Raw genomic sequence first — 20,122 nt, 5'->3', positions numbered from 1 at the left:
AAGAAGCCTTATTCCTCTTCCATATGACAGATTTTTTTTAACCAAGGGCAATCAATTGACTTTTAATAGGAAAAAATGAAAAGCAAATAAAGTTTGTTGCCAGAAAAATCATAGAGCCTTTTTGATAAAGCGTGACATTTTAAGTCAGGATGAATAAACATGTGTGAATCTAGCAATGAAACAGGGTGAGCTGTGGTTAGTAGGAACTACATAGGAATAGTAGGTAATGCATCACTTCTTTTTTTATCAAAAGAGTATTTTATTATTTTCTAGCTACAAGTAGAGATAGTTTTCAACATTTTTTTATAAGATTTCTTACTTTCAAATTTTTCTCCCTCCCTCCCCTCCCTCTTCCCACTCCCCAAGACAGCAAGCAATCTGATATGTTATATATGTACAATCACATTAAACATATTTCTACATTAGCATATGACAGATCTTAAAATACTTAAAGATAGCGATTGTGTTCTTCTCTGAAGCCTTCTCTTATCTAGGTTGAACATAACCAGCAGTTCCTTCAACCGATTTTCTTCAACCAAGCTCTCAAGGCTTTTCATCCACATTTCTTCTTTCAATGCTATCTATCACACTGTGGACCTTCCTAAAATGTGGTACCCAGGACTAAATATAGTACTCCAGATCAGTGGTGTCAAATTTAAATAGAACTGGATCTCTGTGGGCCACATGTTGACTTAGAAAACCACAAATTAACATTATCTTTTTTGTATTTTATTTTTATTTTGTTAAACATTATCCAGTTACATTTTTTTTAATTTTTTTTTTTTTAGTGAGGCAATTGGGTTAAGTGACTTGCCCAGGGTCACACAGCTAGTAAGTGTTAAGTGTCTGAGGCCAGATTTGAACTCAGGTACTCCTGACTCCAGGGCTGGTGCTCTATCCACTGCGCCACCTAGCTTCCCCATCCAGTTACATTTTAATCTGGTTACCCAGCACTCAATTTGGCTGGCAGGTCTTGAATTTGACACTTCTGCTGTAGATGTGATCTAACTAGAGTAAAGTAAACTAGGGCTATCATATGCCTTATTTGGGATACTAGGCCCCTCTTAGTCACCAAAGATCACATGATGCCACAGTATACTGCTGATATACTGAGTTTGCAGTCCACTAAAATGCACATATCTTTTTAAGATAAACTACTGCTTAGCCATGTATGCCTCCCCAATCTTATACTTAAGAAGTCGGTTTTTTAATACAAATAAAAAAATTTACATTTATCCCTATTAAATTTCATCTTTCTACATTCAGCCTAAGTTTCCAGCCTGTTGACATCTGTTTTGGATCCTGATTCTGTCATCTAACATGTTATCTACCTCTCTCTGCAGATCAGTAGTAATCTTAGTGGTATAACAATGTACTTACTATATGGTCAAGGTTTAATTCAGTTTTGAGTTTTACTTGGTTCTGTACAGTTAACCATCAGGAAACATAAAATACTTTGACACTTCAAAGGACTCACAATTTCACTGATGTGCATCATTGCAGATTGCAACCCATCCCACCTTCTCGTCTGTAATTTTTCTCCATGTCTTCCCAAAAATCCTATATAAAAGAGCTACCCAGAATCCTAGGCACCTTCCTCTAGTATATTTCACATATATCAGAGCAACAGTCTGGTTGTCTGTGCTCTCACTACATAACTGTTCTGCTTCCATTTTTGGTCATACATATCTTTATTAATGCTACTGAATTACTTCTTGTTCATAAGTCATCACTGTTAACATGCTACAACCTCCTTATATCTACCCTTTCATTGTATTTTGGGTCACCTCAATTTTGATTCCTCTGACATTTCAGTATTCCATAATCCAACATATTATCCCCTGACTGTCTTCACTGCCTCAAGTCTCTCCCCTCTCCAATCCATTCTCTATATAGTTTCCAGGATGATTTTCCCAAAGCATAAATCTTATCATGTCATTCTTCTAAGGCAACTAGGTGGTACAGTTAATAGACTACCAGGATAATAAGGAAGACCTGAGTTCAAAACCAGCTTCAGATACTTACTAGCTGTATGACCTTGGGCAAGTGACTCTGTTGGCCTCATTTTCCTCAAATGTAAAAGAATTATAACAGCACCTATTTCACAGGGTAGATGTGAGGAACAAATGAGATAACATTTGTAAACAGCTTAGCACAGAACCTGGTACATACTAAGTGCTATATAAATGCTTATTCCCTTCCCTCCTCCTTCTCCTGTTCTTTCTTCTCCTCCTTTTCTAACTACCCCTTCCCCCACCCCATACACTAGATACACTCTAATGGTTCCCTATTATCTCTAGGATGAAATAAAAACTCATTTTGGAATTTAAAACCCCTCACAGCCTGGAACAATCTACCTTTCCAGCCTTATTGCTCATTACTCCTCTCTACGTGCCCTATGATCTAACCAAACTAGCTTTCTCACAATTCTTCATACTTGGCACACCACCTTTCACTACCTTAATGTCTTTTCATCTTCACTGCTCAGGATCCCTATCTTCCTTCAAGGCTCCACTCAAGCACTACCTTCTTCATGAGGCCTTTTCTGATTTCCACAGCTAGCTCATGCCTCTCCCTCCAAATTCAACTTGCTTCCATTTTGCATATGTTTCTATGTGTATGAGTTGTCACCCCGGGCTAGCCCTTTGAGGGTATGGATTGTTATCACTTCCATCTTTGTATCTCCAGCACCTAATACTTGATGTTTAATAAACAGTAGTTGCTTAATAAATGCTTGTTGATTTATAGAGAATATCGAATGTTAAAAAGGTGGATTTGGGCAATATTACAAAGCTTAGGATTATTAAGAGTGTTCCATACCTTTCCAACTGCAATTCAGACTGTCCACCTCATTCTATTCAATTACAAACTGTGTAATGAGATAAGTGTAAAGTATTAAATAAATGTGTAATGTTAGTGTCTTATATAAATGGATCTCTTTTGAATGACTATGGATCTCATTAAAGTGGTCCTATTGTGTTTCAAGGTTTGATCATTCAGTACAATATTATCCACAAACTTGTATCTGAAGAATCTCACTATTTCTAGAAATTACTCTCTATAGAAATGACATATAATGTGGTTGAATCTATCACATAATCTTATCTGAGCTCAACATATGTGGGGGGACACTTTGTTGGAGAAAACCTATGAGGCTTCTTTTTCCTAACCGAGTAAAATCATTTCAGGTAATCAGCAAACAAAAAGCACAGTTTATTCTCTACAGCTCAATTAATCATGTGACTCTGAAGATGGGGTGTGCTATAGGAAATCATCTGCAAAAATTTGCCTGTTCATCTTTCATGTTTTCAAAGATAGCCTCAATCCATGCAAAAATCGCCAACATAGAGATGTTTTGGCTAAAGGAAAGTAGGCCTATTGGTTACAAGTTGTTGATGTCTTCTCAGTTACTGTTTTTTAAAGCAGTACTGTCTTTGATCTTTTCCACTGTTCTAGGAATCCTCATCTCTTTGAGGAGGAGCAGACATTAGGCCTATTATTTCAATGATGTAGGCAGCTTTCTAGTGAAGAAACACACTTTATCCATTCTGTGCCACTCATAGTTCTTGAGAGTTGCTTAGAGCCAGGGATGTGACAGTAAATGTCTCTTCAGAAAAAAAAAAAAGTATGCACAACACATTTTTAAGTCTAATCTGTAACATTAAATTTTTCTTCATCATTTTCTTAATTCTACATAACCAACAATTAATCAAGCCCTGATTTTATAGCATTTTACAATTTGCAAGGTATAAAAAAAATTAACATTTGGCTCTAGCTGGCTCTAACACACCCCTCAGAACTGAGAGATTAAGTGATTTGCCGAAAGGGATGTAACCATTTTATGTTAGAGACAGTACTTGAACCTAGTGGTTCCTGATTTAGCTCTATTCATTACACCAAAGGTGTCAAGCCCAATTATGGCTGAAACATATTAAAAATGTAAGGGGGGGGGCCGCTAGATGGTGCAGTGGTTAAAGCGCTGGCCCTAGATTCAGGAGTACCTGAATTCAAATCTGGCCTCAGACACTTGACACTTACTAGCTGTGTGACCCTGGGCAAGTCACTTAACCCCCATTTCCCCACCAAAAAAAAAAAAAAAAAAAAGGTAATTGGGGGCAGCTAGGTGGCGCAGTGGATAAAACACCAACCCTGGATTCAGGAGGACCTGAGTTCAAATCCAGCCTCAGATAATTGACACTTACTAGCTGTGTGACCCTGGGCAAGTCACTTAACCCTCATTGCCCCACCCCCCAAAAAATGTAACTGGAAAATACTTGACAAAATAAATGAAAACATAATGTTAATGTGTTGCTTTCTAAGTCAATATGTAGTCCCCAGGGATCCTTAAGTACTGTTTAGTGGCCCCCTTTCTATCTGGGTTTGACACAACTCATTACATCATGCTGCATAGACCAAGAATGATATCCTGCAAAAGGTGATATTCAATCTGTCTTGAGAAAGACTCAGAGAGAAAACAGCAGGCAAATATGAACAGGGGGAGTATTCCAGGCATAGTGAAAAGACATGGAATAGGGATATGGAGTGGCCTGTGCAAGGAATAGTAGTAGAATATACAGAAAGGACTAAAGTGTAAGCAGGCTGGAAAGACAGGAAGAGGCCAGGTTTTGAATGCCTTTCAATGCCAGAGTATTCTGTTTTTGATCTGGGAGGTAATAGGGAAGCACCTGTATTTATTGAGCAAGGAAGTAAAATGGTTAGACCTTTAGGTCTAAGTGGAGAATGATGAAGTTAGGGAGAGACTTGGGCAAGAAAGCCAACCAACATGCTAGTGGAATAGTCTAGACATAAAGTGATAAGAATCTGTACCAGGGAGATAGTGATGCCAGAAGAGAAAAGAGGGGCCAAGATGAGAAATTATGTTAAGGCAGAAATGACAAAAACTGTCAACAGATTGTGTCTGTGGATTACTCTAACTGGTCAACAATCTGACAGGCAGCATATTCTTATATAACTCCCAATCCAGAAACTTGTTTCCTATCTTTTAAAATATATTGTTACATATTTTGTGATGTTTTGTGTTTATTCTGCATCTTCCAATTCCATCCCTGAACAAAGTATTCACAATATTTCATTTCAATAATATTTCCTTTCTTATCTCCAACCATATTTTCCAACATAGTTTTCCCTTATTCTCCCCAGTTTTCACGCTGAAGTCACATGGTATTTTTTCTAGGATATATGTGAAAGCCTTAGAGAATGTAACACTTCCTAAGTTATATAAACTTCTAGTGTCAGTTGATCTCAGGTTGCTTCACCTTGATGGAAGCCTTTCCAAGAAACAAACATAAATTCAAGACATAGATTCTGGATATAGATTCAGGAACATACCTTTTAGGATATCAAGTGGGCTTTGCATTGGAACAATTCCTACATCATTCAGATCTACTAATAAGACATTGAAGAATGGTAGCGACACTTGGAGTGGAAAGAAGGAAATGGACGAAAGAGGTATTTTCATGAAACTCACCACCAGTGAAAGCCATGGGAGTTAGACAAATGCCAACAGAAAGAATATGGAGAGAGAAGAGAAGATGACCAATGACAAACCATTAGGAGCCACCTACATATTAGAGGTAGCCAGAGAAAGAAGAGCAAGTGAAGGATACAGAGAAATAAAAGGTAGGAGAAGAATCAGGAGACCAACTATGATTTTAGGTCCTCCCAACAGCATAGGACCCAAGGGAGGAGAGACTGTCAAGAAGGAAGAAGTAATAAATTATACGAGCACTACAGAGAAGATGACAATGAAAAAACAGCATTGTATGTGGTGATAAAGGAATTTTTGGTGACGTCTAAAAGGGGAATTACAGTAGAGAAGCAGGCAAAGATTGGAAGAAATTGAGGTGTGAATGGGTGGCTAGGAAACTAATACAGATTATCTCTTTGATAATGAGGCAGATGAAGACCATAATAATTAGATTGATATAACACATTAAGCTTTATTTTTCTAAAAAACCACCATAAAAGGTAGATGATAGAAGTATTATTAGCATCATTTTATGATAGTCATAATAGTTCAATTTATAGAGCACTTTGAAATTTACAGAGTACTTTAGTTGACTCTGAGAGACATACAATATCATCAGTATCATCAGTCTCATTTTTTAGATGAAGAAACTGAGGCCACATGGCAAAACTTTGAGCTGTATGTGAACCCAGCATCTGGTTCCTGATTCCAAGTACTGATTTCTTTCCACTATACTACACTGTTATATCATCAAATGAATAGCTTTGAGGGAGTGGAAGACAAAAAGAATGATGAGAGCTTTGTAGGCAGAAGGTAAGAATTCAGATGAGAGACAGGAATTTTAAACGGGAAGGATCCACGTAGCAAAATCTAAGAAAAGACAAAGATAAGGGATCAGAGGCAAAGGTGGAAGAATTAGTCCTGAAAAAGAATAGAGTCTCCTCATCTTCTGAAACCACAGCAAAAAGGAGAGGATGTGTGAACACATACAGAGATTTTTGAAGTGTGTACAAAGAGAGTTAGGGAATTCATATTACTTTGCCTTAGTGTTAAGAAAAGAGGATGAAGATAGAATCAAGAGTGTAAGGAGAATATACAAGATTTGGACTAGATGAATGGGGGGGCGGGGTATGATAGAGAGTCACTGAGAAGTGAATACAGTTATTTCCATGAAGCATTGAGGGTCCAACTGAGGTTATATACATAAATTGGTAGTGGATCAGGCTGGCAGAGGTTGTAATTTCTTCCGACACATCTGGAGGAAGGTCATAATTAGGGCAAAAAGAAGGTTCAAAAAGAGTAATGGAATGAAAGATGAGGAAGAACAGATTTTTGTCAGTGAAGAATTCAAGGAATTCAAAGCAGAACAATTTCAAGTAATGACAATTTCTAAGGTGTGACCATCCTTGTGGCTGGTCATAAGACTACCTATATAAAGGTCATAGGAAATCCAAAACTATTACACACCCTGTGCAAGGAGTTTGAAAATGGGAAGATAACAAAAAACAAAACTACTGCATGCTTCAGTTTTTCAATGGATCAACTGCTAATCCAAGGAGACAAACTATAAGTATTGGTGTTGTGGAAAGAGACTCCTCAGAAACATTAAGGCCTAGGTTAAAATCTGACCAATTATACACACACACACACACACACACACACACACACACACACACATTTTCTGTGTGATCCTAGACAAGTCACTTAGACTTTAAATATTCCAAATAATTATCTAATCATATAACTTGTATAGTGGTTGTTAATATGGGTCAGTCAGTCAATAAATATTTATTAAGTAACACCTACATGCCAGGCATTGTGCTAAGTGCTAGGGATATAAAGAAAGGCATAAAAAAGAAAAAGAAAGGAAAACTCAAGTCCTTCTTCCTAAGGGATTCACCAGGAGTTCCCCAACCAATGAAAATATAGGTCTGGACCAAAAAAAAAAAATAGAAAACAAAATGTTATGTAAACAAACACCAGGGATTGTTATTATTGGTGTGTACACTCCCTTCGCTGGTGAAAATCACAAACCATACCATATCACCTTTGGGAATACTACCCATGGCTTTCTGTAAAACCTTCATCATACTAGAGTTCTTTGATTTGGGGGGGGGGGGGGTTTGTCCAAAGTTTGTGAATATCAGTGCAGTGTTTGGGCTAACTATCTTTTCATAGCTCTCACTCCATGACCAGACTACTCTTTTTTTGGTCATACATGTCCTTGAGTGTGTCACTGAAACACTTCTCCAATGTGACTCATTGGTGATAATAAGCTGCAGCCCACTTATGTCCTTTTTGTTGTCCTTTGGATCAATTACAATTGTGATTCTTGCATTGCTCAACTATTATTTAGTGCAGCAAAGTACATCCCTCTGTGCTACTATACATCTCCATATTGCATTTAAAAATCCAACTGCAGCCTTTAAAAGTCAATAGAAAAAAAAAGAAAAAAAGTCAATAGGAGCCCATCTGTGTCAAATTGCTAGACAGAAATATTGAAATTTTTTGTTGTTGTTATAGCAGTTCCACAAGGACACCATTGCCAGAATAAAGGTCAGTCTCTGTTTCCATGGAAGTGATTTCTGCTCATCAAGGAGGGGAGCAAAGATATCTCTGAACTCACTTCTGTTGAATCGTTACATTTCTTTATCACCTAATAAAAAAGGTTATTAGGCTCAAAACTTGTTCTTTCCTTAAGTGACTTTGGCAAAATCTGTATTCTGAATATAGGCAGTATGACCTACCCTTCCAGTCCTAAAAATCTATGATTTACTCATCTAGTTCTTAGTTAAAATGAGATAATGTCTGTAAAGTTCTTTGTAAACCTTGATTCATTATATAAATGTCAACTATTGTTGTTGTTAAAATCATAATGTGCAAAGTAAGTAACCATCACAAAAAAGAATCAATCAAAACTTAGTTTTTCTAATACCACAATGATAGTTTTTGAAAAGAAAGACAGCCAGTTTCAATGGCTTACAAATAATCAACTGGTGCCAAAAATACAGCTATCTTGGTATTTATTTTCATTTTTAAAAGCATGTGAAAAATTCTTGCCAAAATAACAAAGGCCAAAATCACTCGAACTATAGGAGTCATACTAAAAATATATTGCCTAAAATATGTGCCACTTGTCTGATTCTGCTTTAAAACTCTTGCAGATGCAAGAAAACAAATAGAAAAACTGGAAAATGATACCTATTAAAATGCTCAAAATATAAGAAACAAAAATTAAAAAGCAAAGATGTTTTCTTTAATTGTTATAATTTACAAGTTAAACCAATGTAAAGCAGATATAATAAGAGAGAAGGGGAATAAGTCTAAGATCCATAGCCACCCAATACTGTATCTCCTTGCCAAGTAGAAATATGACAGGCAAGCACAAATAGCAATTAGAATACAACTTCATTCATAAAACACTATAGAAGAAGATAACAATTAGGAGAAGTATTATTTAATAAAACAATTAGAAGGAATGTGGGCAAAAAGAAGTATAGAAAAACGCTGGGAGACCAGCCAAGATAGCAGAATAGGAGGAAGCAGTACAGCCCATCTCTACCTCACTTCTCCAAAGAAACCTAAAAACACACCAGATACAAACCTGATTGAGAAATCCAAGGGGAAAAAAGCACAGTGAGTCATTTTTATAGACTGTCAGCATAGGGAGACAGAGAAATCTATAGACACTGGGGACAGCTATAGCCAGGAGGGTGCTATCTTCAAGGGTGAGTATTGAACAATAACAATAATAAAGCACTTTGAGATTTACAAAGTGCTTTACTTGACTCTGTGAAACATACAATGTAAATATTATCCTCATTTTACAGATGAAGAAACGGAGGCCCAAAATCACACAGCAAAATGTTGAACTGGTATGTGAACCCATCTTCTGGTATCTGATTCCAAATACAGACTTCTTTGCATTATACCACACTGAAAGCTATGACCCCCACCCTCCAAAAAAGACCCTACACATCATATGTCAAGAAATTATAAAATAAAATTGCCCAAATCTCCTAGTACTATAGGGCAAAGTAAAAATAGAAAGAATCCACCAGTCATCTCCTGACACAAGCCCTAAAATGAAAACTTTCAGAATCATCATAGCCAAAACACAGAGCTTTTAGGTCAAAGAAAAAATACTATGGACAAACATAAAGAAAGAATTGAGATACTGAGGAGCCACACTCAGGATCACTCAAGATTTGGCAGTTAGTATCATAAAGGAGAAAAGAATTTGTAATCCAAAAAGGAAAATCATTAAAGGCTTGCAATAAAAACAACCTGTCTGGAGAAGTATAAACCTCTTGGGGGAAAGAGACCTTTGTTATAGTTAAAATAATTACAAGAGACACCAGTTTTAGGCAAGCATATTATAACTTTATCAATCTCTAAGGGATTGACAAAGCAGCTCCCTAGCTTCTCATGGTCCAAAGACAGAAAGCATGGCTACTTTTTCAGGTTTTTTTATTCCTTTTTGATAAGAGGCATGTCATTATACATCAATCAAATCTAACAGGTTCATGCAATTAAAGGTGGATTACATCAGGTCAGGAAGGACTGAACTGTCCCATTGATTTGGGACAATTTGGGACAATATCTCTATATAGAGAATTCGGTCACAACCCAGACTGAGCCAGCAAGCTGGCCACTATCTGGGTGTGGTCTTAAGGGGGACAATGAGTCTGGCTGACAGCAAGTAACATTAAGGGTCAGAGAGGAAGCCAAATCAAACAGCAGGCCTAGGAGTGGTTTTGTTATGCTTTGGTGATCCTAAAAGAATATAAGGGAAAGGAAGGGGGAAGGAAATGCACTAGGGAATAAAGAGAGAGAAGAAAGGTAGGGGAAATTATCTTACCTAATTAGGGTATTCAAGTAGAAGACTATACAAACATGGAGGAAGGGGAAAGGAGAGTAGTAGACATTTGGACCTCACTCATCTGAACTGGTTAAAGGTGTCAAGAATACATGTACACAGTTGAGTACAAAAATACACTTCACTCAACAGGGAAACAGGAGGAAGAGGCTAGTCAGAAGCAAAACAAATTCCCTTCCTGGAGGGTAGAATGTGAAGAGCAATTTAAAAAGAAAGAAAGCTTAGAAGCCTATAATTGGATTCTGCTTGACAGAAAGAAAAGACTGGAAGGGAAACAGAAACAGAACACATTCCTTACTTACCACTACCTTTCTCTCAACAAGTTGGGTGGGAAACAAGAGAACAGAATGAAAAAGAAAATAGAATAAAAGGAAATAAACAATTAATAATGATAACCATGAATGTGAATGAGATGAAATCAGCCATTAAAAGGAAAGAGATAGACTGGATGAGAAAGCAAAGTCCAAGAATATATTGGTGACAAGAAACATATTTGAAATATAAAGACTCACATGGAGTTAAAATAAGGAGCTAAAGCAAAGTCTGTTATGCTTAAGCTGACGAAAAAACAGGCAGGAGTATTAATCATGATTTTAGATCAACAAGACAACAGCAAAAAACAGACTTGATTGAAAGAGTTAAGGGCAGCGACGTGTCACAAACAGAGCATCAGGCCTGGAGTTAGAAAGATTCATCTTCCTGAGTTCAAATCCAGCCTCAGACACTTACTGGCTATGTGACCTTGGGCAGGTTATTTAATGCTGTTTGCCTCAGTTTCTTGATCTGTAAAATGACCTAGAGAAGGAAATGAGACAAACCACTCCAGTATCTTTGCCTATTAAACCCCAAATAGGATCATGAAGAGTTGGATATGACTGAAACAACTCAACAACAACAAAAGAGATAAACAAAGAAACTACATTATGCTGCAAGGTGCCACAGACAATGAATTAATATCAGTGCTAAATATATATATGTATGTATATGTATAGAATGGTATAGCAAAATGAGTTACAGGAAGAAAAAGACAGTAAATCAATAATCATGGGTGACCTCAAAGAATCCCATTTAATTAAGGCAAATATAACAAAAGAAAAAAGAAAGAAGTTAAAGTTGAATAGGATTTTAGAAAAATGAGATATATTAGAACTGTAGTGTTTGCTGAATTAACAATAAAAGAAATAGACACATTATCAGTTGTGCGTGAAACTTTTACCAACCTAAACATATATTAGGTCACCAAAACCTCACAAACAAGTGAAAAAAGCCAAAATATTGAATACATGCTATAACAATTGCATTCAATAAATGCCTGCTGACAACATGATTAAAAATTAATTGGATATTTCAAAGAACAAATCATAGAAACAACCAACTTCAATAAAGATAATAACAACAATGAGACAACATGCCAAAATGGTTAGGATGCAGCCAAAGCAGTCCTTAACAGAAAATACAAATCTCAAAACAATCTATCTGAATAAATGATCCCATTTTAAGGTCCTGTCTCATCTAGAAAATTGTCCCCTCTATCATCCCCATTCTTACACTTATCCTCAATCTTTCCATGTCCACTGGCTACTTCCCTTCTGCTTATGTCCCCTCTATCTTCAAAACACCTTCACTTGATCCTTCCATCACCTCTATCATTAGAGATCTCTCCTGCCTTTTGTAGCTAAACAACTCGAGAAGGCTGTCTAGAATAGATGTCTCTACTTTCTCTCCTTTTACTCTCTTCCTGATTCTCTACAGTCTAGTTTCCAATATCATCATTCAACCAAGACTTCTCTCTGCAAAGCTGACAATAATCTACCACTAACCAAAGCTAATGATCTTTTTTTCAATCCTTATGATCTCTAAACTCTCTGAAACCTTGGACACTATAACCTTCTCCTGATACTCTTTTCTCTTTTCATTACAGCATGCTTGCATGGGTTCTGGACAATGGATGATGCTCTTGCACTTTCCCAGTCACCAATGGAATAAAGCAGAGTTGTGTACTGCCCCCCCTGCATTTTAACATGATGTTTTCAATGATGTTGCCAGATACCTTTAACAAGGAAAAAGATGGCATCAAGGTCAGCTACTGCATTAATGATAAATTATTTAACTTGAAAAGGCTACAAGCCAAGACTAAAGTGAAGGGAGAATTGGTTCATGACTTTTTTGTTCACAAATGATTGTGCACTCAATGTAGCCTCTGAGGCTTAGATGCAACAACATATGGATCAATTCTCTGCTGCCTGTGCTAATTTTGGCCTAACAATTACTATCAAGAAAACAGAGGTTCTCCATCAGTCAGCACCACAATTATATCACCATCAATTACAGCAAATGGAGAAATCATGAACTCTATGGATAAGTTTGTTTAGTTTAGCAATATACTTTCCAGGGAATTACACATAGATGATGACATTAATGTACGCATTGCCAGAGCTAGTTCAGCATTTGAGAGACTCCAAAGGAAAGTGTGAGAGAAAAGAGGTATTAGACTGCCTAACAAACTGAAGTTCTACAGAGCTGTTGTGCTGGCCTCATTGTCGTATGCCTCTGAAACCTGGACAGCCTAAGAGTGCCATGCCAGGAAACTTAATTGCTTCTATCTGAATTGTCTTAGAAAGATTCTGGAAATCACCCGGCAAGATAAGGTATCGGACACTGAAGTCCCTTCTCTATCTAAACTGCCAAACATTCATATTCTATTGCAGAGAGTGCAACTCAGATGGACTGGTCCAAGCTCCTAGTGGTCTGATCAGCCCCAGGTGGAACACTGTACCTTGACTGTAACAGTGATATCATTCTGTTCCTCTTCAAGAAAGAAGGGGGTGGAGCCAAGATGGTGGAGAAACCAGGTAGTTGTCTGAGCTCTCCCAAGTTTCCCTCAAAAACAACTTTACATCAAGCCTCTAAACAGATTCTGAAACTACAAAACCTACAAAAAGACTAAGAGACACAATCTTCCAACTTGAGATAATTTGGAAGACTTCAGGAAAGCTTGGTCTCACTTGGGTGAAATGGGAGTGCAGTGTGGAGCAGATCTGGGCAAGTCAACAGGAGGCTCTTGGCCACAGCACAGCAACTGAGACCCTTTGGTCCCCGCTCAGCAGGCTGGTGGCGCAGCAGGCCAGTTGTGAGACCTGCCAACACTGGCTGAGAGGGCAAATTGCCAACTAGAGAACCACCCACAGGAAAGGCACAGCAAGGCCAAGTCATCCCAGCTGCAGGGAGCAAGCACAGGGAGCAAGCCCAGGGCAGTGAGGAATCCACAAGCCACAGAAGCCTGACAGCAAAAATCCAGTGACCTGGACCCAATCACCTAGCACAAGAAGTTTGTAACAGTGGCTCCTGTGCCCCAAGAGCAGATCTCAACTTTATTTTATGTATTTATGTATTTATGTATTTATATATTTATGTATTCATTTTTTGCAGGGCAATGAGAGTTAAGTGACTTGCCCAGGGTCACACAGCTAGTAAATGTCAAGTGTCTGAGGTCAGATTTGAACTTAGGTCCTCCTGAATCCAGGGCCAGTGCTTTATCCACTGTGCGACCTAGCTGCCTCCAAGATATCAACTTTAAAAATAAATGAATAAATAAATAAATAAATAAATGAATAAATGAATGAATGAATAAATAAATAAATAAATAAATGAGCCACAACATGAGTAAGAAACAGAAAAGGGCCCTTACCATTGTGAGCTTCTGTGTCAACAGAGAAGACCAAAACACAGATTCAGATGAAGACAATACTCTCAAAATGCCCACTTATGAATCCTTAAGAGGGAAGATGAACTGATCTCAAGACCAAGCTCTTCTTAGAAGAGCTCAAAAAGGATTTAAAAAATCAAATGAGAGATGTAGAAGAAAAAATGAAAGAAATGAAAGCTACATAAGAAAATTACGAAAAAAGAATCAACAGCATGGAAGATAAAGCACAAAAATTGACTGAAGAAAACAATTCCTTAAAAAATACAATTGGCCAAATGGGGGAAAAAATTGGTCAAATGGAAAAGGAGGTACAAAAGCTTACTGAAGAAAACAATGGCTTAAAAATTCAAATTGGGTAGACGGAAGCTAATGACTCCATGAGACACCAGGAATCAGTCAAACAGAATCAAAAGACTGAAAAAAATAGAAGAAAATGTGAAATACCTCATTGGAAAGACAACTGACTTGGAAAAGAGATCCAGGAGAGATAATTTGAGAAATACCGGACTACCTGAAAGCCGTGATCAGAAAAAGAGTCTGGATACCATTGTCAAGATAATGGAATGTGATAGATAAGATTTAGCAGATAGGAGCCCACCTGAGTGGATTACTGGCTGATTTGACTGGATTAGTAGTTGACTAAAACTGGGGGAACAGATTAGAACCCACATTTAGAATTTTAAATTACACACCATATTCCAGGAAACTATCAAGGAGAACTGCCCTGATATTGTAGAATCAGAGGATAAAATTGTCATTGAAAGAATTCACCTATCACAACCCTAAAGAGACCCCAAAAAGAAAACTCCAAGGAATATTGTAGCCAAATTCCAGAATCATCAGGTGAAGGAGAAAATACCGCAAGCAGCCAGAAAGAAACAATTTAAATATCAAGGAGCCACAGTAAGAATTGCACAGGACCTGGCAGCTTCAACATTAAAGGATCAGAAGGCTTGGAATATGATATTCTAAAAGGCAAAGGACCTTGGATTGCAACCAAGAATCAACTACCCAGGAAAACTGAGCATCCTCTTTCAGGGTAAAAGATGGATATTCAATAAAATAGGGGACTTTCAATGTTTCCTGATGAAAAGACCAGAACTGAACAGAAAATATGACCTTCAAATACAAGACTCAAGAGAAGTATAAAAAGGTAAACAAGAAAAAAATTTATTCAATAAGATTAAACTGTTACATCCCTACACAGGAAGATAATATTTATAACTCTTGAGAACTAGAGTATCTCTATTTAGACAGATAGAAAGAGTATATACATAGAGGGCATAGGTATAAATTGTCTCTGATGTGATGATATAAAGAAAATTAAGGGGTGAAAAAAGGAGTATACAAGGAGAAGAGGAAAGGGGAATGGGGTTAATTACATCATATGAAGAGGTACAAAAACCCTATTACAATAAAGGGAAAGAAGGGAGGTGTGAGAATTGTTTCAACCTTACTCATAAGACTTGTTTCAAAGAGGGACTAACATATGCAGTCATTTGGATAAAGAAATTTATCTTACCCTTTAGGGAAGTAAAAGGATAAGGGGAATGGGGGGCACTGACAGAAGGGAGGGCAGAAACAGGGAAGGAAAGGGTAAAGAAAAGGGAGGAGGGCTGATAAAAGGGAGGGCAGATTGTGGAAGGCAGGGGTCAGAAGAAAAATGCTGGTGAGAAGGAATAGGGTGAAAGAAGAAAAAAAGTACAAAGGGGGAAAATAGGATGGAGGGAAATAGACAGCTAGTAATCATAATGTGAATGGGATGAACTCTCCCATAAAACAAGTGAATAGTAGAGTGGATTAAAAACCAAAATCCTACAATATGTTGTTTACAAGAAACACATTTGAAGCAGAGAGATACCTACAGAGTAAAGGTAAAAGGTTGGAGGAGAATATATTATGCTTCAGCTAAAGTCAAAAAAGCAGGGGTAGCAATCCTTATCTCAGACAAGGCAAAAGCAAAAACAGATCTTATAATTAAAAGAGATAAGGAAGTAAACTACATCTTGCTAAAAGGTATCACAGAAAAATGAAGCAATATCAATACTAAACATATATGCACTAAGTAGTATGGCATCCAAATTCTTAGAGGAGAAGTTAAATGAGTTACAAGAGGAAATAGGCAGCAAAATTATATTAGTGGAGGATCTTTAAATTCCCCTCTCAGAATTAAATAAATCTAACCACGAAATAAATAAGAAACAAGTTAAAGAGGTGAATAGAATTTTAGAAAAGTTAAATATGCTAGACCTCTTGAGAAAACTGAATGGGGATGAAAAGGAATATACATTTTTCTCAGCAGTACATGGCACATACACAAAAACTGACCATGTATTAGGGCACAAAAACTTCATAGTCAAATGTAGAAAAGCAGAAATCATGATTGTAGATCATGATACAATAAAAAATTATATGTAATAAAGAGCCATGGAAAGATAGACTGAAAATTTATTGGAAACTACATAATCTCATCCTAAAGAATGAGTGGGTCAAACAACAAATAGTAGAAACAATAACTTCATCCAAGAATATGACAACAATGAGACAACATACCAAAACTTATGGGATGCAGTCAAAGCAGTTCTTGGGGGAAATTTTATATCTCTAAATGCTTACATGAATAAAATAGATAAAGAGGAGATCAATGAATTGGGCATGCAACTAAAAAAGCCAGAAAAAGAACAAATTTTAAATCCCTAATTAAATACTAAATTAGAAACTCTGAAAATAAAAGGAGAGATTAATAAAATTGAAAGTATGAAAACTATAGAATTAATAAATAAAACTAAGAGCTGTTCTATGAAAAACAATAAAATAGATAAACCTTCAGTTAATTTGATTTAAAAAAAAAAAGAGAAAGAAGAAAACCAAATTACCAGTATCAAAAATGAAACCGGTGAATTCACCACCAAAGAAGTGGAAATTAAAGCAATAATTAGAAGTTATTTTACCCAACTGTATGCGAACAAATTTGATAATCTAAATGAAATGGATGAATATTTATAAAAATATAAATTGCCCAGATTAACTGAAGAGGAAATAAAATCCTTAAATAAGCCCATTTTAAAAAAGAAATTGAACAAGCCATCAATGAACTCCCTAAGAAAAAATCTCCAGGACCAGATGGGTTTACAAGTGAATTCTACCAAACATTTAAAGAACAATTAATTCCAATACTGTATAAATTATTTGGAAAAGTAAGTGAAGAAGGAGTTCTACCAATTTCTTTCTATGACACAAATATGGTATTGATACCTAAACCAGGCAGAGCCAAAACAGAGAAGGAAAATTATAGACCAATTTCCCTAATGAGTATCAATGCAAAAATCTTAAATAAAATATTAGCAAAGAGACTACAGCAATTTGTCATCAAGATAATACACATTATGACCAAGTGGGATTAATATCTGGAATGCAGCGCTGATGCAACATTAGGAAAACTATTAACATAATCAACCACATCAATAACAAAACTAACCAAAATCATATAATTATCACAATAGATGCAGAAAAGGCTTTTGACAAAATACAGCACTCATTCCTATTAAAAACATTAGAGAGCAAAGGAATAAATGGAGTTTTCCTTAAAATAATAAGCAGTATCTACCTAAAACCATCAGCAAACATTATATGTAACACGGATAAGTTAGAGGCATTCCCAGTAGGATCAGGTTTGAAACAGGGATGTCTATTATCACCTCTATTATTTAATATTGTACTAGAAATGTTAGCTTTAGCAATAAGAGAAGAAAAACAAATTAAAGGAATTAGAATAGGCAAGGAAGAAAGAAAACTAAAAAACTACTTGAAACAGTTAACTTCTGCAAAGTTGCAGATCATAAAATAAATCCACATAAATCACCAGCATTTCTATACATGACCAAAAAAGCTCAGCAGCAACAGATAGAAAGAGAATTCCATTTAAAGTAACTGACTACCTAAAAATTATTTTATAGAGCTAGAAAAGACTCCTCGGAGGTCTCCCCCAAATCCCTCCAAATCCCTTCAAATAATTCCAAAAGACAATACCAGAAGCAGCAGAAGCCACAAAAGGACAGGGTGAGATTATTTTCCAGCCAAAGATGATTTAGAAGGTTGGCAGGAGAGGTCTACTGTGCTGGGGTGGGAATGGAACCCAACCCCCAGGTCAAGTCATCACAGATCCATCCCCAGACAGGCTGCACCAGAGAAAGAGACCTCCAGAGTCTCTGAATCAGGAGCAGCGCCAGCATCTTCTGGAAGTAAGCTCACTTTCTAGTGAGAGGGCTGAGTGGTTGGCGAGGGGGAGATTACAGGGGTCTCTTCTGGCACTGAGGCAGATCTCGATTGTTTTACCACTGCTAGAAACCAGGAAGCAGCCTTGATTGGTGATGGCCCAGGTAGGGGAGGGGAGCAAGTTCATCGGAGCTAACAACCAGAGCACACAAAGTTTTACTGCCTGATTAATTAACAAGTTGGCCTGAGGATATCTATAGACCAGAGAACAGGCCAGGTAAGTGAAGAACCTGCCCCTCCTTAAACACCACCTTAGACCCCCTGAAGCTTGGGACAGTACATTCTGGAAGTACTGCCCCACTTTAAGAAGGAGTTAAAAGTCAAGTAAAAGACTGTCAAGATGAACAGACAGAGAAAGATGAGGACCAGAGAAAGTTTCTTTAGTGACAAGGATTAAAATATTTATTTTTAAAACTGTCTCCTAGAATATAGATGTATGAACAAAATGTAAAAAGGGTTAAACAACTAAAGTCATAATTATAACTCATGTCTCCTTACTTTGAAAGGTATATAAATTCAGTACACAGATTTATATAATGTAAAATTGTCACAAATAGGAATAAGATGATTTTTGTCTTTTTTATATCTTCCATAATAGAATTTATACATTCCACAAAATAAAAAATATATAGGTTATTATCCAAATCAAAAAGCACTGCTGATTTATGGACACTAAGGATATATAAATCTGTATAACACAGCCTCAATCCTTAAGAGATGACAATGTAAGATGAAAAAATACAAACATTTTAACAAAATTAAAGATGCAACAAGGTAAAACTGATGTTGGACAATTCCAGAACCCACCGTACATCAAATGATATCAAACACTTTAAAAATCAAACAAACCAAAAGAGAAAAACCCTTAGCTCCCTTTGCTGACTTGTAGACATAATTTCTGTATTCTTAAATATCAGGTTCATACTCTACTCATTGATATTTTTTAATGAATTCTATGGTCCCCAAAAGCTAACTATAAACTAACAGTAGGAAATACAAATTTCATCACACAATTAAAATCCACATTTTAAAAAACACATGGAAAAAAAGAACTGACTGAAACCTACAAGAATTTTTACTAACCTGTACTATTACTCTTTCAGGTAACTTTGAAATATCAAATGCAGGTGTTGCTACTGATTCGGAGGATGATATGGTGGCTATTGATGGATATCTTTTGAGGCAATTACCATCTTCTGTAATCTGTCCAGTTTCCTTTTTTTTTTCCTTTATAATTTTTTCTTGGTCAGCCATTTTCTGTTGTAGAAACAATAACTTTTATTTGTAATGCAATTCAACTTTGTTTCACAGACATACTATTTCTGGCATTAGAAATCATAGAACACTTCCAAAGTTTCTCAGATTTTTTTTAACTGTAAGGAATCTTTGTTTGCCACCTCAGGGAGGGGAGAGGGGAGGGAAGGAAAGAGAGAAAAATTGGAACCCAAAACTATAAATAAAAAAGTTTATTATTAAAAAACCTATAAGGAATCTTAGAGATAATCTAAGACCCTTTTGGAGGTCTGATCCCTTCTCAGAATAGTATTTTAAGTGCATAAAATAAAACAAAGAGGAAATCAATTATACTAAACATGCTTATCAAGACACAAAAATAACAAGTTCAGAGACCACAGGTTAAGAACTCCTGATCTAATAAACACTCCTTTTTTAATAAGTAGAAAAAACTGACACCTAGAAGAATCTTAAGAAATCTGCCTTGGGTCACATGTGATAAAACTGATACATGACATGAAAAAATCACTAATTACTGGAA

At 36.5% G+C, this 20,122-nt stretch overlaps 1 protein-coding gene across 1 annotated transcript in view; it reads right to left on the bottom strand.

Moving 5' to 3' along the window:
- Positions 1-19,602, bottom strand: part of FBXL13 (F-box and leucine rich repeat protein 13) — a 212,442-nt gene extending 192,840 nt beyond the window's left edge. Inside the window, exon 1 of the mRNA XM_043967586.1 lies at positions 19,432-19,602. Within this exon, the coding sequence (XP_043823521.1) occupies positions 19,432-19,602 (171 nt within the window). The remainder of the gene's footprint in view (positions 1-19,431) is intronic.
- Positions 19,603-20,122: the final 520 nt, after the last annotated feature.

The sequence above is a fragment of the Dromiciops gliroides genome, chromosome 5 (genome assembly GCF_019393635.1).
Source record: "Dromiciops gliroides isolate mDroGli1 chromosome 5, mDroGli1.pri, whole genome shotgun sequence".
In the NCBI taxonomy this organism is placed as follows: Eukaryota; Metazoa; Chordata; class Mammalia; order Microbiotheria; family Microbiotheriidae; genus Dromiciops; species Dromiciops gliroides.
This window is presented reverse-complemented; position numbering and strand designations above follow the sequence as displayed.